The following is a 21,456-nucleotide window of genomic DNA, read 5'->3' on the forward strand; positions in this document are numbered from 1 at the left end:
ATCAATATGCCAAAGTCGCATATTCGGCTCTCCTTCACCACCTACCCAGGGTAGACGGATGTTCAGCACAGAATGCTTTGGAGCTCGCTTGTTTATCATTTAATACACTATGAACGTCTTCCCATGTCAAAAAGTGTTGCTACCACATTAGTTTTAATTCTTCCATTGTATAGATGTCTTATAATTTAACCTATCCTCTGTTTTGGGAGCTTTAACTTGCAATCAGTGCTTTAAGATCATAAATAATATTGCAGCCAACTTTCCTTAGGTGATTCTTTGCACTCCCTTCCCACAAGGGCAAATTCCTGGAGCAAATGATACCAACAGCTGCTGGGCCCACAGTCTTTTTCACACTGTGCACACTTGTAAGGCTTTTTGTAGGAATTACTACACAGCCCACCAGGAAGCTTATTCAATTTACATTCTTATGAGTGGTATCTGTTTTTTTTTTTTTAAATCTTTGCTAAAATGACAATTTCATAGGTGGGGTGGAGGATGGTGGAAACTCTTTCATTCTGTTGAAAATTGCACCGCCCAGTTTTGGGCCTTTTCTGGATCGCCTGTTTGCTGTAATGTTATTTTACACTTGAGCAATCACCCCGAAAAGTGAAGGTGAAATTAACCTATTGGCAAAAAAATCGCCGCAAGATGAGGAAGGTGCCTCTACTTTAGTCATTTCCGCCAAGCGGGAAAACAGAACAAGTCATTTTAGACCGCAGGAGGACATTTTACAGACCACCAGCTCCCACCGATTCGTGGAACTCCTGCAGTCTCCCCCTAGTCTGTACAGCCTCTGAGGACAGCGCAGCCTGTGTCGGGACGCTGGGTTCTCTCCGGACACGAAAACACCGAGTGTTGGAGGCGAAAGAAATTGGCCTGGCGGGCCTCCAGAGCCAAGAGGTGACTGAGCCGGCAGGGCAGGGCTGAGTGGCTGGGCCGAGCACGTGACGCTCCCAGCCGGGCCCGCGGAGAGGTGGGGGTGGGCCCTGGGCGCCTGAGGCTGAAATCGACGTTTGCCTCTGGCAGGAAAATGAGCCTGTCAGCTTCTGTCTCCATCAGACCCTCCGCCAGGAGCAGGGGATTTCGGTAGTATTTTAACTTTCTATCTCAGGAACCTGAAAGCAAAAGGTAAGTTGCTTATCACTTAGAAAAACAAACGAGAGGAGTGACCTAGAAAACCACACGGCCACTTTGTTGATTTTTAAAATCTCATGTTGAAAATAATGGATGGCTGTGAGAGGCAAGGGCCCATATTTATCCCCAAATTAGAGACTGACCTTATGAACAGAAATTTGGTTAATCTGGAGGGAATGGTGGTAAAAGGGCCCGGGTTAAATATAGAATGACATGAAAGCTGCTGGAATAAATAGCAAGTAAGTAACGCCTGCCTGCTTGTAAAACCATCTATTTCACATCTCTTTCAGGGGCCTGAGCCAAGGGAATGTTAAAATTGCGATTTAAACTCAAGTGAAAGTAAACTAATCTATATGAAATTGGAATACAAATAAAAACGGTTCCCGCTTTTGCCCCTTCACGTTTCAAAACCGGTTGTGTGGTTTGGCAAAAGAAAAGTTGGTATGTTCACTGCTTAAGTTTGAAATATGCCATTTCAAATTTACAGCATGATCACAGTTGGAATTTTCTAAGGCTTTGTAGGCAAGGCTGTTTCAGTTGTGAGTGAGAAATGACATCGTACGTATTTTCTGCAATAGTAAGATGACGCACTTCTGCAGAATGTCATAAAAATTAGAAAACGTGAAATAATGAGTTATTGCGAATTAACTCGTTCATGTCGGAGAGTTCAAATTCCTTGCCAGAAGATTTAAGCAAACACAGACACAAGCACAGCCATGCTCATGCAATAGTGCTTTATTTTAAATAATCAATATTCGAGTAAGTAGTACAGATACGTGGTGTCACAATTTTTTTCTTTGGCAAATACAAATAAGTACTGGAATGCAGCTATTGAGAGTAAATAAAAGCATTATTCATCAGTGCAATTAGTCTAATAATCCATAATGAATATGCTTCAAATTAAAGTATCTGATATATGATTTGAAACATTAAACCTCTATGCAAAGTATGTCCATGCACTCTATATTTTAACTGTCATTTTGATCCGCGCAAAATATCTTTATTTCTCCATTGCATTTGGTAAAGACTTTTTAAAATAAAACACTAAATTGTTTCCTTTCATTACTAATCCCCTTATTGCTAGCGCTTTTGAAATCCTATTACATGCTTGGAGCCTGTAATCATTTGGATTTCTCCTTCTGTGCGCTGTTTGTTTCCCATACTTCGTGAAAGGCCAGGCAAGCTGCGCGCAGCAAGCAAACCGCCCAGAAAGAAGGCCGAAGCGGGGCTTCCCCGCCGCTAGCTCCTCACCTCCAGGGACTTCCAGGGTCTTCCCCCAGCCCCCGCCTCACCCAGAGGGCGTCACGTGCCTGCGTGAGGCCTGCCTCCTGGTGACGTCACCGCGCTCGCAGCCGTCGCGCTGAAGAAAGGATGCTCTAGGATGCTGTGCAGGTGGGCGGCCGGGCTGCGCCATGCGGCACTGCAGGTAAGGGGCGCGCGGCGCCGACTCTGCAGGCGGAGCCCCAGCCCGCGGGCCTCCAGCCCGTTGGCACCCCAGAAAGCAAAACTCGGGTCTCTGGCTGCTGCGGCTGCTGCGTGCACCGGGCGGGGGAGGGCTGTTGCAGGCCCACGCGTGACTTGGGTCTTGGCATGCTCATCCTGGGAAAGTGGGCAGGGGCCAGACAGAAAGACCGAGGCATTTTGCTCCGGAGGGAAAAAATCTGGAATGATCACAATACGTGCATTATAAAGAGAGAGAGAGGCTTGTCAAAGATGACTATCAAATGTTTTCTGGCTATCATTGTGCTTGTTAAATAATGACACGTTTACTAATTCTCCTTACGGGGTTTGTCCTCAGTATTTAGCCTGATTTCTTTCAAAGCAGAAGCTGCTTTGCTTTGAATGGAATGGAAACTTCTTGATTAGCGGTTTAAGAGCTAGATGTGCAAGCTGAATCGTTTTGCATTATTTTTGCAAGGTTCTAGCGTTTAAAGTGGATATGTCAGAAATGTATTTTGTTTCTTCCAGGTGTTTTAAATAGATGTGAAAATAACAGTATCCAATAAGATAAAATAAAATAAAATGTAGCCTCCGAAGGTAACGTGCGAGTGAAAGAACGAACGAATCAACTACATCTTTTCAGAACCAAGCGGTCTGTAGAGGGGGTGGGGGTGGAGACGAACACCCAAGCCCAAGAATTCCCAGGGTTCTTTTTAATTCCCTCGCTGAATAATTCGCCTCCTGAAAGAAGGGGCTTGATGACTCAGCGGCAGATGGGGGGGGGGGGGGTCAGGTGACTTCGGTTCTAGCAGGACAGGGTGTGTGTGGCATTTTAATGGACTCTTTTGAGAGTTCTGACCTGTGTTTACGTTCTTTTCTCTGGTTCAAATACAACCCGAGGCCAGGACGTGTGTGGGCACCCTTAGGAGAATGTGGCATTCTTTTCTGTAAAACACGACCCTTCTGGAAGCCTTGGTTTCAGTAAACTGTGTAGGAATTCACATCATGAATAATTTGACCCACCAGCTACTATGGGAGGATCCGTAAAGCAATGCTATTTTAGTTGATGAAGAAGGCATTTCTTTTTTTTTCTTTTTACAGTGGATTTGCTATGATCTCAGGCAGCCCAAATAGCTTTGGCTCTGAGAAAGAGATTATGCTGCCACCGTCTGCTTTATTTGCCAACCCATTTTCAATTGATTTGCTCTGGTCATTTCTTTCAGAGTAAGGCAAAGCTAGAAAAACCTCAGAGAACTCTCTTCCAACGTAGAACTTTGTAAGATCCATCCAGAAGACATCAGGGGGAAAAGAGACAGGATGTGAGCCCTGTTTAAAGAAAATGTGGATGTGCATGGGATGTAATCAGCCAGACTTATCATGTGCTAAAATCAAAATAATGTTTCTGAGAAATTAATGCTGTGTTGGAAAATGAGCTGGCAAGCTGTTGGGACATATACTTCAGCCTAGAGAGCCAAATGTCAAAATTATGTCTATGTCAATATCTGTGTCTATGTCTGTATCATGCCTATATCTCTGAGTCTGTATCTATATTCATATCCATCTATGTCTATATCTCCATGTCTATATCTATATCCATGTCTCTGTCTATATCCATGTCTATATTTTTATCTCCATGTCTATATCCATATCCATGTCTGTCTATATCCATGTCTATATCTATATTCATATCCATCTATGTTATTTTTATCTCCATGTCTCTGTCTATATCCATGTCTCTGTCTATATCCATGTCTCCATGTCTATATCTATATCCATATCCATGTCTATATGTCTGTGTCTGTATCTATATCCATGTCTATATCTTTATCTCAATGTCTCTATCTATAGCCATATCCGTGTCTATGTCTGTATCTATGTCTCCATGTCTATATCTATATCCATATCAATGTTTTTATCTGTATCTTTGTGTCTATATCTATAGCCATATCTATATCTGTCTCAATGTCTATTATCTGTGTCTCCATGTCTATATCTATATCTCCGTGTCTATATCTATATCCATGTCTATGTCTATATCCATGTCTATATCTTTATCTGCATGTCTGTATCTATATCCATATCCATATCCATGTCCATACCTATATCTCCATGTCTCTGTATCTATCATCTATGTCTTTACTGTAGTCTTTTTTTTAAATGTATGTTTAACTTTATAACAAAATGCCCAGCTGTTTTCCAGGTTGGGTGTACCATTTTGCATTTCTACTAGCAATGTATAGAATTTCAGTTGCTCACCATCCTTGCCAGCACCTTGGTGTTAGATATTTTTAAAAGTTTTAGCCTTGCTAGTAGGTATGTAGTGGTATCTCCTGTGTTTATTTTTTTAAGTGAATGAGTCTTATTATATGTAGATTATTCCCTGCTAGCACCTTGGTATTGTCAGGTTTAAAAAAAAAAAACTTTAGCCATTCTAGTTGGTAGTAATGGTATCTCGTATTTTAAAAAAAAATTTTTTTTTAATACTTTACTGATTTATTGGGTTTTGGGTCTGTTTCCCCTGCTGGAACGTGAACTCCATGAAGGTGGAGGTTCATGTCTGTCTTGTTGGTTCCTCTGTCTCCAGCACTGGGCATGGTACTGGGAATATTTAGTAACTGTTTAGTACACTAGTCAATGTCAAGTAATTGAACAAGTCCAGAAGGCCTGGCGGGAACCACCATGCTCCTGCCAGCAGAGGTTAAACCCTCCGTGGCGCCTCTGCTGTTCTCAGGGATGGGGGGTCAGGGCTGAGCTGGATTTGGTTTCAGGCTGAAATTACTACCAAGGAGGAGATAGCTAGCAGCTTTCGTTACCTAGTTGGTAACTGATCTTCATTTTTTATCAATTATTTTCAAGCCCCTGGATCCAACCATGTCTGAAGCTTCAATTTTTTTAAAAATTTTATTCTTCCCGTCCCTCAACCCCTGCCTCTGGCAGGCACCAATCTGTTCTCTGTATGAGCTTTTAAAAAAAATTTTTAGGTGACACATATAAGAGGGATCATATGATATTTGTCTTTCTTTGTCTGACTTATTTCACTTATCGTAATGCCCTTGAGGTCCATCTATGTTGTCGCAAATGGCAAGATTTCATTCTTTTTTTTATGGCTGAATAATATTCCGTTGTATATGTACGCACTACATTTTCTTTATCCCTGCATCCGTTGATGGACGCTTAGGTTGTTTCCATGTCTTGGCTGTTGTGAATAATGCTGCAGTGAACATAGGGGTGCAAATATCTTTTTGAATTAGTGTTTTCATTTTCTTTGGATAAATACCCAGAAGTGGCAAAGCTGGATCATATGGTAGTTCTATTTTTAATTTTGGGGGGAACCTCCATACTGTTTTCCATGGTGGCTGCGCCAATTTACATTCCCACCAATGGTGCACAAGAGTTCCCTTTTCTCCACATCCTCATCAACACTTGTTATTTCTTGTCCTTTTGATAATAGCCATTCTAACAGGTGTGGAATGATAGCTCCTTGTAGTTCTGATTTGCATTTCCCTGATGATTAGTGTTGCTGAGCATCTTTTCATGTACCTGTTGGCCATCTGCATGTCTTCTTTGGAAAAATGTCTACTCAGATCTTCTGCTCACTTTTTAATTGCATTGTTTTATTGCGATTGAGTTGTATGAATTCTTTATATGTTTTGGATATTAGCCCCTTATCTAAGAAATATATGATTTGCAAATATTTTCTCCCATTCAGTAGGTTGTCTTTTCTTTTTTTTTTTTTTGAGGAAGATTAGCCCTGAGCTAACTGCTGCCAATCCTCTTTTTGCTGAGGAAGACTGGCCCTGAGCTAACATCCATGCCCATCTTCCTCTACTTTATATGTGGGACGCCTACTACAGCATGGCTTGCCAGGTGGTGCCATGTCCGCACCCGGAATCTGAACCGGCGAACCCCGGCCCGCAGAAGGGGAAGGTGTGCACTTCACTGGTGAGCCGCCGGGCCAGCCCTGCCTTTTCATTTTATTGATGGCTTCCTTTGCTGTGCAGAAGCTCTTTAATATGATGTGGTCCCACTTATTTATTTTTGTTTTTATTGCTTTTGCTTTTGGTGTCAGATTCAAAAAATCATCGCCAAGCCCTATGTCAAGGAGCTTCCTGCCTATGTTTTCTTCTAGGAGTTTTATGGTTTCAGGTCTTACTTTTAAGTCTTTAATCCATTTCAAGTTAATTTTTGCGTGAGGTGTAATTTTGCAAGCGGTGCTTCTTTCGGAGTTTGCGCGCCCTGACGTGTCGCTGCAGTATTTCAGTAGTCTGTTCTGCAGATCTCTGCATTCGGTTCAGGTTGACTACAAGAACTAAAATCCTCAGCTCCCAGCCCTCCTTCCCCTCCAGCCTAACGCTAGCCAGAGCAGAGCAGATGCCAGAGACGGATGTGATAGAGACCTGGATTCCATTTCTGGCTTTGTGGCTGGATAACCATGGACAAGTCGCTTTGTGTCTTTGGGTTTCAGTTTTCTCGTCCTCAGAGTAACCACGGAATTTAGATCAGGGTTTCTGAGCATTGGCACTATTGACATTTGGGGCCGGGTAAATCTGTTGTGTAGGGCTGTCCTGTGCACTGTAGGATGCTTGGCAGCATCCCTGGCCTCTACCCATTAGATGCCAGGAGCACCTCCTCCCAAGTTGTCACAGTCAAAAATGTCTCCAGACTTTGCCATGCGTCCCCTGGGGGAGCTCTCTTGCCCCCGGAGTGAGAACCACTGATTCAGATGATCTCTGAACGTTCTTCTGGCTCCAGTATTCTCGAATTCATCGTCCTGTGCTTTGTTTAATGCTGCGTTCTTGGTCAGAGAGCTGATTCCCTTTCATAATGTCGTATGCTGTGTGTTGCAGAATACAATGTGAAGGCTTTTTTTATGCTGTGGGGTTCCAGAAATAGCTTCTATCCAAAGGGGAGGCCTCTTTGTATGCCAGTTGTAGCTGGGAAGCTAGCTTGGCAGAAAGGAGAGTGTTAGGGAAAGAAAAAACCTCAAGCACTAGATCAGCGTGTGCTGGAACCTGCTGGACCTGGGTGCACAGCAGACCTGGAGGACGTCATGTCCGTGTTGACTCGGAACCTGGGGCAGACCTGACAGCCAAGTGTCCCTTTCCTTACCTGCGAAAGTGGGAGTAACAGTACCCGTGGGGGTGTTGTAGGAGGAACTGAGATCACGAATGGTGCTGGCGCTGACTGTGGGAGAAGATGGTGGTGATGTCTACACAGCTAGGAGGAGGCCAACGCAAACGGCCCCCGAGTGCCGCCGGGAACACCCCCTCAGGGCGGTGGTGGGGACCTGCTTCCAGCCCCAGTACATGACTTGCATCTAACGCTTCAGAGGGCAGCTCTGGCTGTGCCCCTCCACTCTCGGAACGGCCACCCCCTCTATAAAATGGGGCCAACTGTATTTGCTTGGCTTTTTGGGGGGATCAGATGGATGTAAGAGGGTCTGCGAGCTGGAAAACTCCTGAGAGACAGGGAGCAGTGGTGGCAGTGGCATTGCAGCGTGCGGGCCGTGTTTTATGTGTTTGTGGGTTGGGGAGTGGGGGAGGTTAGAATGGCCAGAAAAATTGCCCCTGGCCCCCAGGTCTGGGACTGCAATGTGCCCCCCCCATTCCCTTGCCTTCAGCTCGCTCTCTCTCTGACGCTTTCTGGCCTCGTAATAATTACTCTTCTGGGGAGGTGGCCCTCAGGGAGACTGAGCTGCCGTGCAGAGGCCAGGCACAGCAGCCTTGCCCCTCGCGGGTCCCCGTGTGGGCTGCCCTGTTCCTTTCGGGTCCCATTCCACAGCTTGTCTGTGCCCCCGAGCAGGCCCCTTGCTTCCGTGAGCTCAGAACGGCTTGGCACCCTCGGTGGACCATCTGGCCCTGTCTCTGTAACAAGTCAAAATTGTGGAAAAAATAAAAAAGGAGGATTCTCCATCACTGAGACTTAAGAGGCTGGAAAACTGTGCTTGGCAGCTCTGCTCTGGCGGAGCGCCAGGGCTGCGTGGCTCGTCACCAGCAGATGTTGATTTCTCCCGCTCTGGGGGCTGGAAGTCCAAGGTCAAGGTGGCACGTGGTTGGGTGCTGGGGAGGGCCCTCTTCTGGGTTGCAGATGGCACCTTTTCCTTGTGTCCTCACGTGGCAGGAAGAGAGCGAGCTAGCTCTGTGGGGCCTCTCTTATAAGGGCGCTATCCCATTCGTGGGGGCTCCACCCTCATGACCTAATCACCCCAAAGGTCCCACCTCCTAATACCATCACATTGAGGGTTAGGATTTCAACATATGAACTTCGGGGGCCACATTCAGTCCATGACAATAGCCAAATATAACTCGTAGCCCTTGACTGGATCCTGGCCTGAGCTAACATCTGTACTAGGCATTTGGGGACACCTGGGTTTTGTTGGTGTAACTGGCTATTAGCTGATACGGGGAAACTACTGTACATTTTATTGGGTATGATAATCTTGTGGTGTGGCAGGCACCCAGCGAAGCCACTTGTGGATTCCTGACACAGGAACAGTGAGATAACACGTGTTTCCTGCTGCCATGCTTTGGGTACTTTGTTCCCGAGCAGTAGATAACTAACACGTGTGTGTGTGTAGAAGCATGTTCTTTTTGGAGCTGCATGCTGAAGTATTTAGGGATGAAGCGTCATGATTGCAATAAGTTACTTTTTAAATTTTTAAAAATATTTTTGGAGATCTCTTTAATGTATGGCTGACCAGAAGACAGATGAATTCTCATACCTGCTTCTACATTCAACGTGTTGCAGTGTTACATGTCATGTAGCCTCTGGAAAGTTCTACTATACATTCACAAGAGAATGAGAATGGAAAAAGGCAAATAACAATTTAAGATTATTTAAAAAATTTTCTTGACAGTGTGGGCCCCCCTACAGGGTCTTGGGGACCACAGGGTGTCCCCAGATAGCACTTTGAGAAACACTGCTTTAGGCCGATAGTTTACTTTTCAATGGTTCAATTAAATGAAGAAAGAAAGAGATGAGGCAAACGTGACCAAATAGGAGCACTGTTGAATCTGATTGGTTTTTCATTGGACTCGGTATATTTGAAAATGTTCATAATAAAAAGTTAAGAAAAAGAAAGGAAATGTAGACTCTTAGACATGTGGGAGATTCTGATTGAGCAGGTCTGGGGTGAGGCCCAGCAGGAGGAGTTTTTTTTTTCTCTTGAGGAAGATTAGCCTTGAGCTAACATCTGCTGCCAATCCTCCCCTTTTGGTGAGGAAGACTGACCCTGAGCTAACATATGTGCCCATCTTCCTCTACTTTCTCTGTGGGATGCCTACCACAGCATGGCTTGATAAGCGGTGCCATGTCTGCATCCGAGATCCGAACCGGTGAACCCCAGGCTGCTGAAGCGGAACGTGCACAGTTAACCGCTGTGCCACCGGGCTGGCCCCCCCAGCGGGAGGATTTTGAACCCAAGCTCCAGGGGCCCCGATTGCATGGACCCAAGGCCCCACCTAAGGCCAGCTGCCCCAGAGGTTCCCAGCTTATGCCCTGCCCTCCAGCCTTCCACCATCCCGAACCAGATCGAGGTGGGTTAGTTGTGGTGTTGGCTCATCTGTCCTGCCGCCACCGATCTGGGCAGGTGTGTGGGGACAGTCCACCCCTCACACACACTCTCCCTCCTAGCAAACCCTGGCGTGCTGGCTGTGGAGAAGGCCTTGTTAGCAGACCTTTGCTTAAGTATCTGTCCAGGGGACGGCCAGAGAGAAGCTTGCCTTCCTAAGGGCGGGGGTGGGTTTCCTTTAGAAATCATGGTAAGTACTTTTTCAGTGACTTGTTTTTCATCTTATGCACACATAGTGAGAATTTCAAGCAGTGTCAAGGTTATGTAAAGAAAACAAAGTCCCCTTCCCATCCTTAGTCCCCCATCCCCCTCCAAAGGCAGCCACTGATAACTTTACCATACATTGTTTCCGAAAATGTCTGTGCAGACATACCCATCTGTAGAACGTATACAGTGCTTTTCTTGCTTTATTGGGGTTTACATGGAGCAAAATGCATGGATCTTACTTCAGCCGTTTTTGGCAGAGGACATTCCCAGTACTCCCAGAGGGCCCCATCTTACTCCCCTGTAGCCAAACCCTCTGACCAGAGGCAACCCCCGCTCTGATTTCTGTCGGCACAGGTTACTTTTGCCTGTTCTTGAACTTCATGTACGTGGAATCCTACCATTTATACACTTTTATATCTGGCTTCCTTCGCTCAGCAGGCTTTTGAGAGTCATCCGTCATTTCATGCAGCAGTAATTCATTCATTCCATTTTCATGTGAACAGCCCTTTTAGAGAAAAAGTGGGAGCACTCGATATGCCCCATTCCTCTGACTACTCTTGTAAGCATGCTGACAGTGTTCCACTGTGTGGATGGTGTGGTCATTTATTTAACCGCTCCCCTGTTGAGGGACATGTGGATTACACAGGCTTTTGTACTCAGTGATAATGGTGTTAGACGAATGTAAAAATGCTAAAGAGGAAAAGATCCTCTGGCTTAATTAAATGCATGGAATTTAGATGTTGGAAGTCAGCTTCAAAATCACAGCAACCCTTCTGTCTCACAGATGAGGGGTAGATGTCCAGAGAAGTCAAGTGACTGGCCCAAGGTCATGTGACTGATAGTGACAGAGCTGGGGAACCCTGGGGTCCCTCAATACCTTGTACAGAATGCTCTTTTTTCCACTCCAGGCTCTGTGAGGGCAGGGGCTGCTTGGGCCCTGTCACCACTGTGAACACAGCCCGTGGCACTCGGCCTAGGCGGTGCTCAGTGAATACTTGCTGAATGAAAAGATCAGTGAAATATTAGCCTCCTGAGAAAAGATGTCAGTATCACGAGCCCTGCAAAGGCGTTTCCATGAGATGCGAGCTTCAGCATTCATTCATTCACTCCCTCATTTACTACTTTGTTCAGCAAATGCTTGTTGGGTCCCTGCTGTGTCTCTATGCGTCTAGGCCAGGGTTTCTCAACCTTGACACTGGGGACGTTTGGCCTGGATGATTCTCTGTGTTGGGGCCGTCCTGTGCACTGTAGCTTGTTTAGCAGCATCCCTGGCCTCCATACACTGGATGCCAGTAGCAACCACTGTCCTGTCCCCCATTGTGACAACCAAACTCCAGACATTGCCAAATGTCCCCTCATGGGCAAAATTGCCCCCGATTGAGACCTACCAGTCTAGGCATTGGGATACTCGGTGAAACCAAATGGACAAAGTTCGTGCCCTTGTGGAACTGACATTTGAGTTGAGGAAAGAGAAAGTTTTAAGTCTATTTTATAGGTTGTGCCTTTGAGTGAAATACAGTAGGAGGCAAAGGATGGACAGTGATTGGTTCAGAATGCTAGCTAGATGGGGTGCTCACGAGGGCCTCTCTGAGGGCTAACACAGGAGCAGGGACCTGAATGAAGTGAGGGAGAGCCATGTGAACATTGAGGGGTCTAAGTGTTCAGGGCTGAGGGAACAGCCAGTGCAAAGGTCCTGAGGCGAGACAGGGCTGGGTGCATTTTAAGGAACAGCAAGGAGGTCTGTGTCCAGAGAAGAGCAGCCCAGAGAAGATGTGGTAGGAAAGGTGCCCGGAGGGGTAGCCAGGGCAGACCATGTGGGAACTTGGCAGGAGTGTCACCAACCCTAGATTATTCTACATGTGATGGAAAGCCACTGGATGCCTTTGGGTGGTGTAGTGACATGTAGGGACTTGTGTTTGAAAGGATGACTCTGGCAGCTCTTAGAAGAGTCAGAGGTGGGTAAGAGAGAAAGCAGGGTGGCCGGCAAGGAGGCTGGGATGGTGGCCAGGTGAGCAGTGACTGGGTGACCAGGTGAGCTCTAACTTAGAGGAACATGTCTCCAGCGAACTTGGCAGCAGTGTTGTGCTGGGCCCCGGGGTGGGCTGGCTGTCAGAAGAGGACAGGCCGGTGAGGTCCGTGTAACCACAGTACTTTGAGGCGGAGGCCGGGCAGGCTGCCGATGTCACCCCTCGTGCCTGCGTCAGGGACAGCAGTACCCTTGATGGGCGGCGGTTCCCAGGGCCAGCAAAGGAGGGAGCACGCGCCTTCAGCATATGATACTAGAAAAGCTGTCCTGTTCTGGATGAAGTCACCCCAGTCCTCGGGCTGCTGTTTGGTGGCCATGATTCTTGGGGTCGTGGTCATGGCCATACACAGATTTCTCACCGCCCCTTGAGCCTACCACACTCGTCCCTGTCACTGGGTCTGTGAATTGGCTATTCTCTGTACCTGGAGGGCTAAGCCCCCACACCTCGTGCTGGCCAGCGCAGGTCGTTTGCTGTCCATCGTCACCTCCGAGTGGCCTTTCCTTGTCACCTGAGCCGCGCCCTCCCGCCCCGGCCGGGCGTAGTCCGCCATGCCTCTTTTGTGTTTCTTTCCTTCGTTCTAGCACAGTTCCCTCTGCGGTTGTGCCCACTGAGCACTTGCTTGCTGTCGTCGCACGGGTCTTTGTGCAGTGCCTGAGAGCAGGCAGCCTGGCCCTGGGTGGAACTGAGGAACGTTTGAGATGGGAGCCTTCCCTGTTGGAGGTGACAGTAACCCCTTCTCAAGTCACAGAGGGGAGGGTCCCGGAGGGCTGGGCCCTGTGAGGGCAGTGCTGGGCTTGCTCCCATCAGCAGCAGGGGCTTGGGCTGGAGGGAGAATGGCGCACAGAGGCTGCTTTCTGCTTATCCCCTTGGGAAGTCTGCTCCCTGCCCTGGTGGCCGGGCCTTGCTGACTCATTGCTCCTGGCTGACACTGCTTCCCTTGTGCTGGCCCAGCACTTTTTACCTTGTCTCTCTGAGGGCTGCCTGTGCTTACCTGCCTCTCGGTCCTTAGTTTCCTTCTGGGTTTGAATGGCTCAATGTGAAACTTCTTTTTCCTCGCCACTGTAACCCTTGGAGGCGCTGGGTGGGTTAGAGGGGCTTCGTGGTCAGTAGACAGCAGGGCTGACCGCATGATTACGGACGAGTCATTTTTCCTCTTAGCTTAGTCATGCCTTCCAGCGGCACCCCTTTCCCTGAAACGTACGAATTAACTGTCGTTTCAGCCCTTACCTTGGTAACCCAGCGAGAGTATGGTTAAGCCAGCCGGTGGCTGTGTTCCCCTGCGGCCTTGTCCTGAGGACATGGGAGGAACACCTCAAGGCCAGATTTGATGACTCCCTGTACTTAACCTTCACAAAGTTTGAGTTGGTCAGTCAGTTTGTCAAACAAACTGAGTTTGTTCAGACACTCACTGGTCATGAGTGTCTGTTGAAATTTTTTTTATCTGTGAGGAGGGTATACCCCACATAAACAGGAAATAGATTGTTGTGGAGGAAAATGGTCCATGGAAGGTCAGTCTGAAGAGGTCCCAGGAGAGAGAGGGACAAAGTGGTATTTCCCTCTAGCACTGTCTTCAGCAGCTGTTATGGGCTGAATTGTGTCCCTCAAAATTCCTATGTTGAAGTCCTAGCCCCCAGTACCTCAGAATGTGACCTTATTTGGAGACAGGGTCTTTATAAAGCTAGTCAAGTGAAAATGAGGCCATTAGGGTGGACCCTAATCCGGCGTGACTGGTGTCCTTAGAAGAAGAGGAAGTTTCTACACGGACAGGCACAGAGGGAAGATGACGTGAAGGGACGTAGAGAGAAGGTGGCCATCCACAAGCTGAGGAGAGAGACCTGGAACAGATCTTTCCCTCAGCGCTTCCAGAAGGCACCGACGCTGCCGTCACCGTGAGCTCAGGCTTCTGGGCTCCAGAACTGGGAGACAGTACATTTCTGGTATTTGAGCCATCCAGTCTGTGGTCCTTTGGTATGGCCACCCTGGTGAACTAACCCAGCAGCGTTTTCAGGGGAGGTCAGAGGGCAACGTGGTGGGGCTTTCCTTCAGCTCTTTCCACACAGTTGAGGAGAAGCATGGCCTCCTCACGGAGGCAGGTGGCTCTCGGGTCCTGAGAGGACCGAGGCCGACTAGGCTATTGTGGAGGAAGGGCCCTTGGGGCCTGGGCCTGGGCTCGAATCTGGCTCCCCACTCACTGTCTGTGAGACTTAGGCCTGTGACCTAACCTCTCCTCTGCCTCAGTCCACTTATCTGTCACTTGGGCCTGAGGGTGACAGTGTTTAATTTAGAGTGCCAGGAGCCCCACCGGCACACCGTGAGCACTGTACAAAGTTGCTGTTACTGTTAGTGTTGTGAGAAGGAGTCTTGGGGGAAAGTTTAAGTCCTTGGCCCTTGGCACCGGGAACACAGAGACCTCATGCCCCCTCTCCCTGCCCCCTGGGGTGGGGATGTGAGAACACTGAGTCCATTGTGTCACCCAAGGCCACATGCAGTTGGCCTCATCTCCTTTCCAGCACACAGGCTGTGTTCCAAAATGGGACAAATAGCTGTGTGGCCCTGGGGCTATAGGAACCATGCCACAGAGGGAGGGTCATGGTCCCACACCAGCTCCCCGGTCCTAGGGAAGCCAGACTGTAGCTGAATGAGCCAGAGAGTGCTGGGGGCTGGGAGGCGGGCCAAGGAGGAAGGAGGAGGGGGAAGAGGAGTGACCGTCCTTCATCTCTGCCTGCTCCGGGCAAAATTTTGAAAGAGGCAACCTTTATTTCTCCTGTCTCTTTCTGCTGGTCCTTGGCTCTGACCTTCCCTCTCTTTGACTTTCATTGGTTCTGTAGCCTTCGGCCCTTCACCAGGTGGCCACCAGGGGGCTCCTCTCACTGGCGGTGCCTCTCCGCCTTCTCCCCTCTTGGCGTCTAGAGAATTAGCTGGGAGGGGCAAATGAATCATGGCCTCTCACCATCTGAACGAACAGTGTCTGCATTTTAAAACGTGAGCCTCCATTCTCTCAAATGAACTTGAAATTGGCGGGGTGAGGGGGGGGGTGGGTTTCAGGGTTTCAGGCAAGCTGGAAAGGTGAGGTGAAAAGCTTTGACTGGTGTGGGAGCTAGCCTCCAAGATGGGCCCTGGTGACCCTGCCTCCTGGTGTTCACGCCCACGTGCAGTCCCCTGCCACACTGAATTACTGAGGGCTGACCTGTGCCGCCAATAGGATGCAGTGGAAGTGATGGTGTGTGACTTCTGAGGCTAGGTCATGAGGGACTGCTGCTTCTACCTTGCTCCCTTGGATCGCCTGCTCTGGAGGAAGCTACCTGCCATGTCCTGAGGACACTCAAGCAGCCCTGTGGAGATGCCAGGATGGAGCAGAACTGAGGCCTCCCGCCAACAGCCAGCATGAACTTGTGAGCCATATCAGGGGGCCAACATGGAAGTGGGTCCTCCTGCCCCTGTCAGACCTTCAGATAACCACAGCCACGGCCAACAGCTTGGCTACAACCTCTTGAGAGACCTCGCGCCAGAAAGACCTAATGACACTGCTCCTGAATTCCTGACCCCTGGAAACTGTAAGATCATATATGTTTGTTGTTTTAAGATGCTAAGTTCTGGAGTAATTTGTTACACAGCATTGGATAGCTGATACAACTGGTAAGAGCCCAGAGTTTTCTGGGAGGGGAAGCCTAGTGCTGGCCTCACCTCAGGTCAGCTCCCCAGGCGTGGCTGCCTCCCTCCTACCCCTTCTGGAGCTCGACTTCTCTCTGATGGCTCTGTGTTTGTTGATGGTGTCCTCTCTTTTGGGTTGGGGAGGAGAGGAATTTCATGTAAGATTTAGGTGTATTGGTAATAAGTTAGGGCATGTTGGTGATGAGTTTGAGTGTATTGATTTTAAGTAAATGGGCACCTGCCTGTATTTCATGAAAATGTATATCCCCGTGTCTGTCCTCACCGTCTGCAGACTCCGGTACAGTAGCCCTCAAATGCCAGTGGGGTTTGGATGTCTGGCTGTCACTTCAAGAACCTAGGATTTCGACTGTGGGATGTAACTTTCCATGTGAGCATCTCCCCCTCGCCTCCTGCACAGTGGAGCCTGGAATTCAGCATGGAGTCCATGTCCTCTGCCCACTGCATGGAGGGTTTGCCAACCCCAGTGCCTTTGCTTTGTCAGAGGGTCCAGACTTTTGACCTGAGTTATTTCACTGTGAGATGATTTTTGTAAGAGAAGATGCAATAGGTATTTTAAAAGAGAAAGAAAGTATTTCACAGACACTCAGAGAAGTGTTACAGTATGCCAACTAAAAATCTAACTTTTGTAAAGTGCGGCAGTGAGCTTTCATTCTAGCTGCTGGCTTTTTTGGATGACCTTTAGTAAAGCTTTTATTCAAATATATGTTCAGAAAAGTGTGTAAAGCGTAAGTGTACAGTGTGGTGAATTTTCACAAAGTGAGCACACCTGGGTAACCAATATCGTTAGGGTTTTTTTTTTGGTGCTTGGGGTTTGTTGAGCTCCTTGTCTGTGGGGTTGTAGTTGAATAGTTTAAATCGTTTTGTAGAACAGGATTTCCTACAGTAAATGTTCTGGTCAGCTAATGAAAATTTATTTCAGAGAAATTTCTTGAGAGAGTTTAAAGGGCGTTTTAAACCAGTTCCCTTGTTGAGCTCTCCCCGCCTCCAGTTGCATCAGAATGGCGAAGAAGGGTTTGCCTCGTGGGGCTCTGGAGGAACTTTCAGCCTGTGGTGCTTTTAGGCGCTGTCACGGGTTCCAAGTCCACTCCCAAGGGCCCCAGCAATGCTGTGTCAGATGCCTGTGGTCGGATATCAGCCAGGATGCCCACCAGCTGCACTGAGGAGACGAACTCTCTCTCTGTCAGCCCAACTTTTTTCATGGATGAAAAGGAATAAGGGAAGACTCAAGATGAATTGAGCAGTTAAAAACCTCCCCCAGACCTGGTAGGGGAAGCCAGTCACGCCCTTCAGACTTGCCTTGCTCCACACGGTACAACTGTGGGAGATGGTGTGCGTAAGAGGTGATGGAGTCCGTGTTTCAAAGCCACTTGGGTTTTACACGTCTCACGACTTAAGTTTGCTTTACACGTTCTTTTTGTCCTCTGTATATGCACTGATAAAATAGCTTTCTCATACGTGTTCTTGAGCGTGTCTGTGCAGTGATGTCCAAAGCATTCAGCTGACTGCGTGACAGAGTTTTAGATCTGTGGATGGGTAAGGTATTAATGGCGCTCTTTGTAGAGCAGAGGTAGTATATGCGGTTGGCTAAGCTTTTTAGGTTTGGTGGATATGACTCTGTAGAGGGGGCGTAGCAGGCGCTTCTGTAAAGGTCCAGATAGTACATAAGGGTGAGTAACACAGGCCTCTGCCCTCAAAGAGCTCACAGTCAAATACGGGAGGAAGCAAGCTTGTAAATAATTATTGCAACAAAATGCACTGGCGCTGCCGACTGCGCCCCTGAAGTTCCGCTCCCCTGGCCCCCGGGTCACCATGCTCTGCCGCCCTCTGCCTCTGTATTACTCTCCTCGCGCTGCGGTTCTGTCTCTGTCCCCTGCTCCCGTCCCTCTCCCCACGGTTCTCACTTCAGCCTGGTCCCTGTTCTTTATTCAAAGTGTGGTCCACAGACCGGCAGCATCAGCCTTGCTGGGAGCTTGTGAGAAACGCAGAGTCTCAGGCCCCACCCCAGACCTGCTGAATCGGAAGCCGCATTTTAGGAAGGTGCCCAGTGGTACAGGTGTACTGGAAAGCGTGAGACGCACTGGTCTAGGTGACAGAGCTGCGGGAGAACCCCGGACATTGGTGGAATCCAGGGAAGCTGGGCCTCAGGAGCTGGAAGGTTCTCTGTGCATCTCTTGCTTGTTTGTTTCAGAGTTTCTCATCCTGTCACTGTTGACATTTGGAGCTGGGTCATTCTTTGCTATGGGGCCATCCTGTGCATTTAGGATGTTTATTGGCATTCTAGGCCTCTACCCTCTTGATGTTGGCAGTACCCTCTCCCCAATTATGAGAACCCAGGGTGTCTCCAGGCATTGCCAAGTGTCTGGGGATGCCAAATACATCCGCCAAGGGGAAATGTCCGAAAGGCTCATTTGATCCATTTTGGAATTAAGGCAGAGGTTTCCCACCCCAGCACTAGCGGCATTTGGGGCTGCATAATCCTTTGTGCTAGGGCTCTGTGGGGCACTGCAGGCTGTTGAGCAGCATCCCTGGCCCCCACCCATAAGATGCCAGGAGCACCCCCATCACTTGTGACAAATGTCGCCAGACATTGCCCAATGTTCCCTGAAGGCAGAATCACTTCTGTTGGGAGCCTCTGGTCTGTTTATCTTTGGTCTCTGCCACCTAGCCTCTTCTCCCTGCTGTAGACACTCGGTAGGGGTAGTAGTTCCCAGGCCAGCCACCCCTGGGAAGAGAGACCTCCTTTTTCCTGTTGTCCGTATATGGTCTCTGTGTCCCATGGTCACCCCCACAGCCAGTCACTGTACCCGGCTGTTGGCTAGCATCTGTCACGTGCCCACACTGGAAGCCAGGGGCCAGCTTTGTTACCAAATGAAGGTGGAGGGGAGGGGCAGAAGTGGCTGCTGCGGCCCACTCTTGCACTCCTATGTGGAGCCAAGTGCTCTGCTGAGCTTTCATCCCGTGACAAGCTCGTGTAGCAAGTACTTGGTGAGTGGCATGTGGTGCAGGCTGGCTCGTTAGCCCGGTCACGGTGGGCAGCCTGCGGGGCTTAGGGTGTGCCGCATGTGACCACAGAGCCCAGGCGCTTCCTGACACCCCCCGGGCCCTGCTTTCAGCCTCAGTGCTTTTACGTCAACCCCCTCCGTACCTCCCCCTCCAGGCCACCCTCCACATTGTTGTCCGAGGGCTACTTTAGAACATGCTGGTCTTCTCAAAACACTTTTGTGCCGCAAGAGAAAGTGAGCTTTTTTACACAGTCCCGAAGTCCCTTCCCATCTAACCAGAAGTTTTCTTTCCCGTGTAGTCCTCTCTACCTGCACCTCGAGGATCTACGAGAGTGGGGAAAGGCTTGTGCTCCAAAGAAAAAAGACAGTACTGACGCCAGAAGGAATGGATGGCCCGGGCAAAAACCGCGGCGGGAAACCTGAGACTGCGTTCACTGATGCCCAGGCCACGCTTTTAAACACTTCTTAAAGTTACAAATATAGTGAACATGTTAAAAAGTGTGTAACCCCTAAATGTATGGCTTAATAGATTGTAAAAGAAACACCCATGTCACCACTCGACATATGAAATCATTTCTCTAACTCCCTATAAACGGATTCACAGTGTGTATTCTGATGTGTCCCGACTCTTAGGCAACATGCTGTGTTCAGGACTCATCCATTGTGAGCATGTTTTGGGAAGCACTTGAGTCAGAGGGTGGGTCGGAGAAGAGAAGCCACGGAAGGTGACACAGTGGCCAGGAGTCAGAGGGCGTTACCCTTGAGTACTCAGGGCCCAGAGCCACAGCTGTGGGCTGTGGAGGGGCGAGGTGCCCGTGCTCTGAGGTAGGAGTTATGGTGAAAGGAGGCGGAGGGAAGGAGCGGTCCTGCCTTCTCTTTGGGTGGAGGTGGGGTTACGCGTTGGAGCAGATGGAGGAAGGAGGAGGCAGCCCCCGCCTGTGCTTCCTGGCGGGACAGGAGCTTCCCCAGTGGACTGTAGGCTGCTCTAGGCAGAAGGGCTGCTTGCACAGCACCATCTGGTGGTCATGCGGTGCAGTGACACCCCCTCTGAGACTGGGGACATGCAGCCTGGTGGCCTTTAGAGCAGCGGCCAGCACCAAGGAGCTGGCGTCCAGCAGCCATCAGCCCCTGAGTTCTGTGCCTCATGTAATCTACGTAGATTGCAAGAAAAGGGACTTCATAAAAGCTGTTTGTGATTCGTTCTTGGAGCTTATGGAAAATCTGTAAGAAATGAAGCTGTTTTTGGATTTTTTTTCTAGGTGCCATCTAACCAAGGTCTGACCGTGGACTCAGCTTTTATGCTCTATAATGATTGATATGAATAGCTGGCAGTGAAGATAGCTCTGAAATTTCTGGAAAGTCCCACAGGCTTAACCAGTTTCTGTGGCAGACACAAATAATTTTGATTAATTGAAAAATGTTTGCTTGTCCCAGTGAGGGTGACAGGGGCTGGTACTAAGTTTCAGTCTCTGGTTCACGCGCTTCGGTTTTTGAAAGGTGAGTGGTGAGGGTCAGCGAGGGTCAGCTGAGGCCACACAGCCAGACGGGATTCACACACATTTCTCATTTAGGGGTCTTTCCACTTTGAATAGATGGATTTCACTTGAAAGAAAATAGTCTGTAATAAATGTAAAGACTTTGAGGAGTGTTCCGGAACAGATATTTGAACTGCCAGCCGTAGATTGATGTTTGAATGGCCTCGCTAGTTCTGCCCTATTGTGAATGATGCTGCAGTGAACACGAGAGTGCAGAGATCTCTTCAAGGTCCTGCTTTCAGTTCTTTTGGATAAATACCCAGCAGTGGGATGGCTGGATCGTATGGTAGTTCTATTTTGAATTTTTTGAGATATCTCCATACTGTTTTCCACAGTGGCTGCACCAGTTTACATTCTCTCCAATAATGCACAAGGGTTGCAACTTCGCATCTTCACCAACACTTGTTATTTTTCGTGGTTTTGATAATGGCCGTCCTAACAGATGTGAGGTGAAATCTCATTGTGGTTTTGATTTGCATTTCCCAGATGATTAGTGACGTTGAGCATCATTTCATATACCTGTTGGCCCGTGGTACATCTTCTTCGGAGAAATGTTTATTCAAGTCCTTTGCTCGTTTTTATGTTGTTATTTGTTTTTCTGCTATTGTGTTATAGGAGTTCCTTATATATTATGGATATTAACCCCTTATCAGATATGTGGTTTGCAAATATTTTTCCCCGTTTTGTAGGTTGTCTTTTTGCTCTGTTGATTGTTTCCTGTGCTGTGCAGAAGCTTTTTAAATTGATATAATCCCACTTTTCTATTTTTGCTTTTGTTGCCTGTGCTTTTGGTGTTATATCCAAGAAATAATTACCAAGGCCAATGTTATCAAGTTTTTCCCCTATGTTTTCTTCTAGGAGTTTACAGT

The 21,456-nt window shown here is 48.3% G+C and overlaps 1 protein-coding gene across 15 annotated transcripts in view; it reads left to right on the plus strand.

The window, feature by feature from the left end:
- Positions 1-357: 357 nt before the first annotated feature.
- The window catches only part of CLCN4 (chloride voltage-gated channel 4), a 68,424-nt gene continuing 47,325 nt past the window's right edge, over positions 358-21,456 (plus strand). For 2 of the 15 annotated variants that reach the window (XM_070257111.1, XM_023634110.2), the window contains exons 1-2: positions 968-1,128; positions 2,308-2,560. Coding sequence is in view for 6 of the 15 variants with exons in the window: in XM_023634110.2 (XP_023489878.1) it covers positions 2,547-2,560 (14 nt within the window). In the remaining 9 variants the exon portion in view is untranslated. Of the gene's footprint in view, positions 1,129-1,424; positions 1,576-2,307; positions 2,561-6,314; positions 6,517-12,068; positions 15,933-17,981; positions 18,206-19,351; positions 19,551-20,311; positions 20,550-21,456 lie in introns of those variants that run through there. The other 13 variants (XM_070257105.1, XM_070257106.1, XM_023634111.2 and 10 more) reach the window with 13 other exon arrangements.

This window comes from Equus caballus, chromosome X (assembly GCF_041296265.1).
Source record: "Equus caballus isolate H_3958 breed thoroughbred chromosome X, TB-T2T, whole genome shotgun sequence".
Lineage (NCBI taxonomy): Eukaryota > Metazoa > Chordata > Mammalia > Perissodactyla > Equidae > Equus > Equus caballus.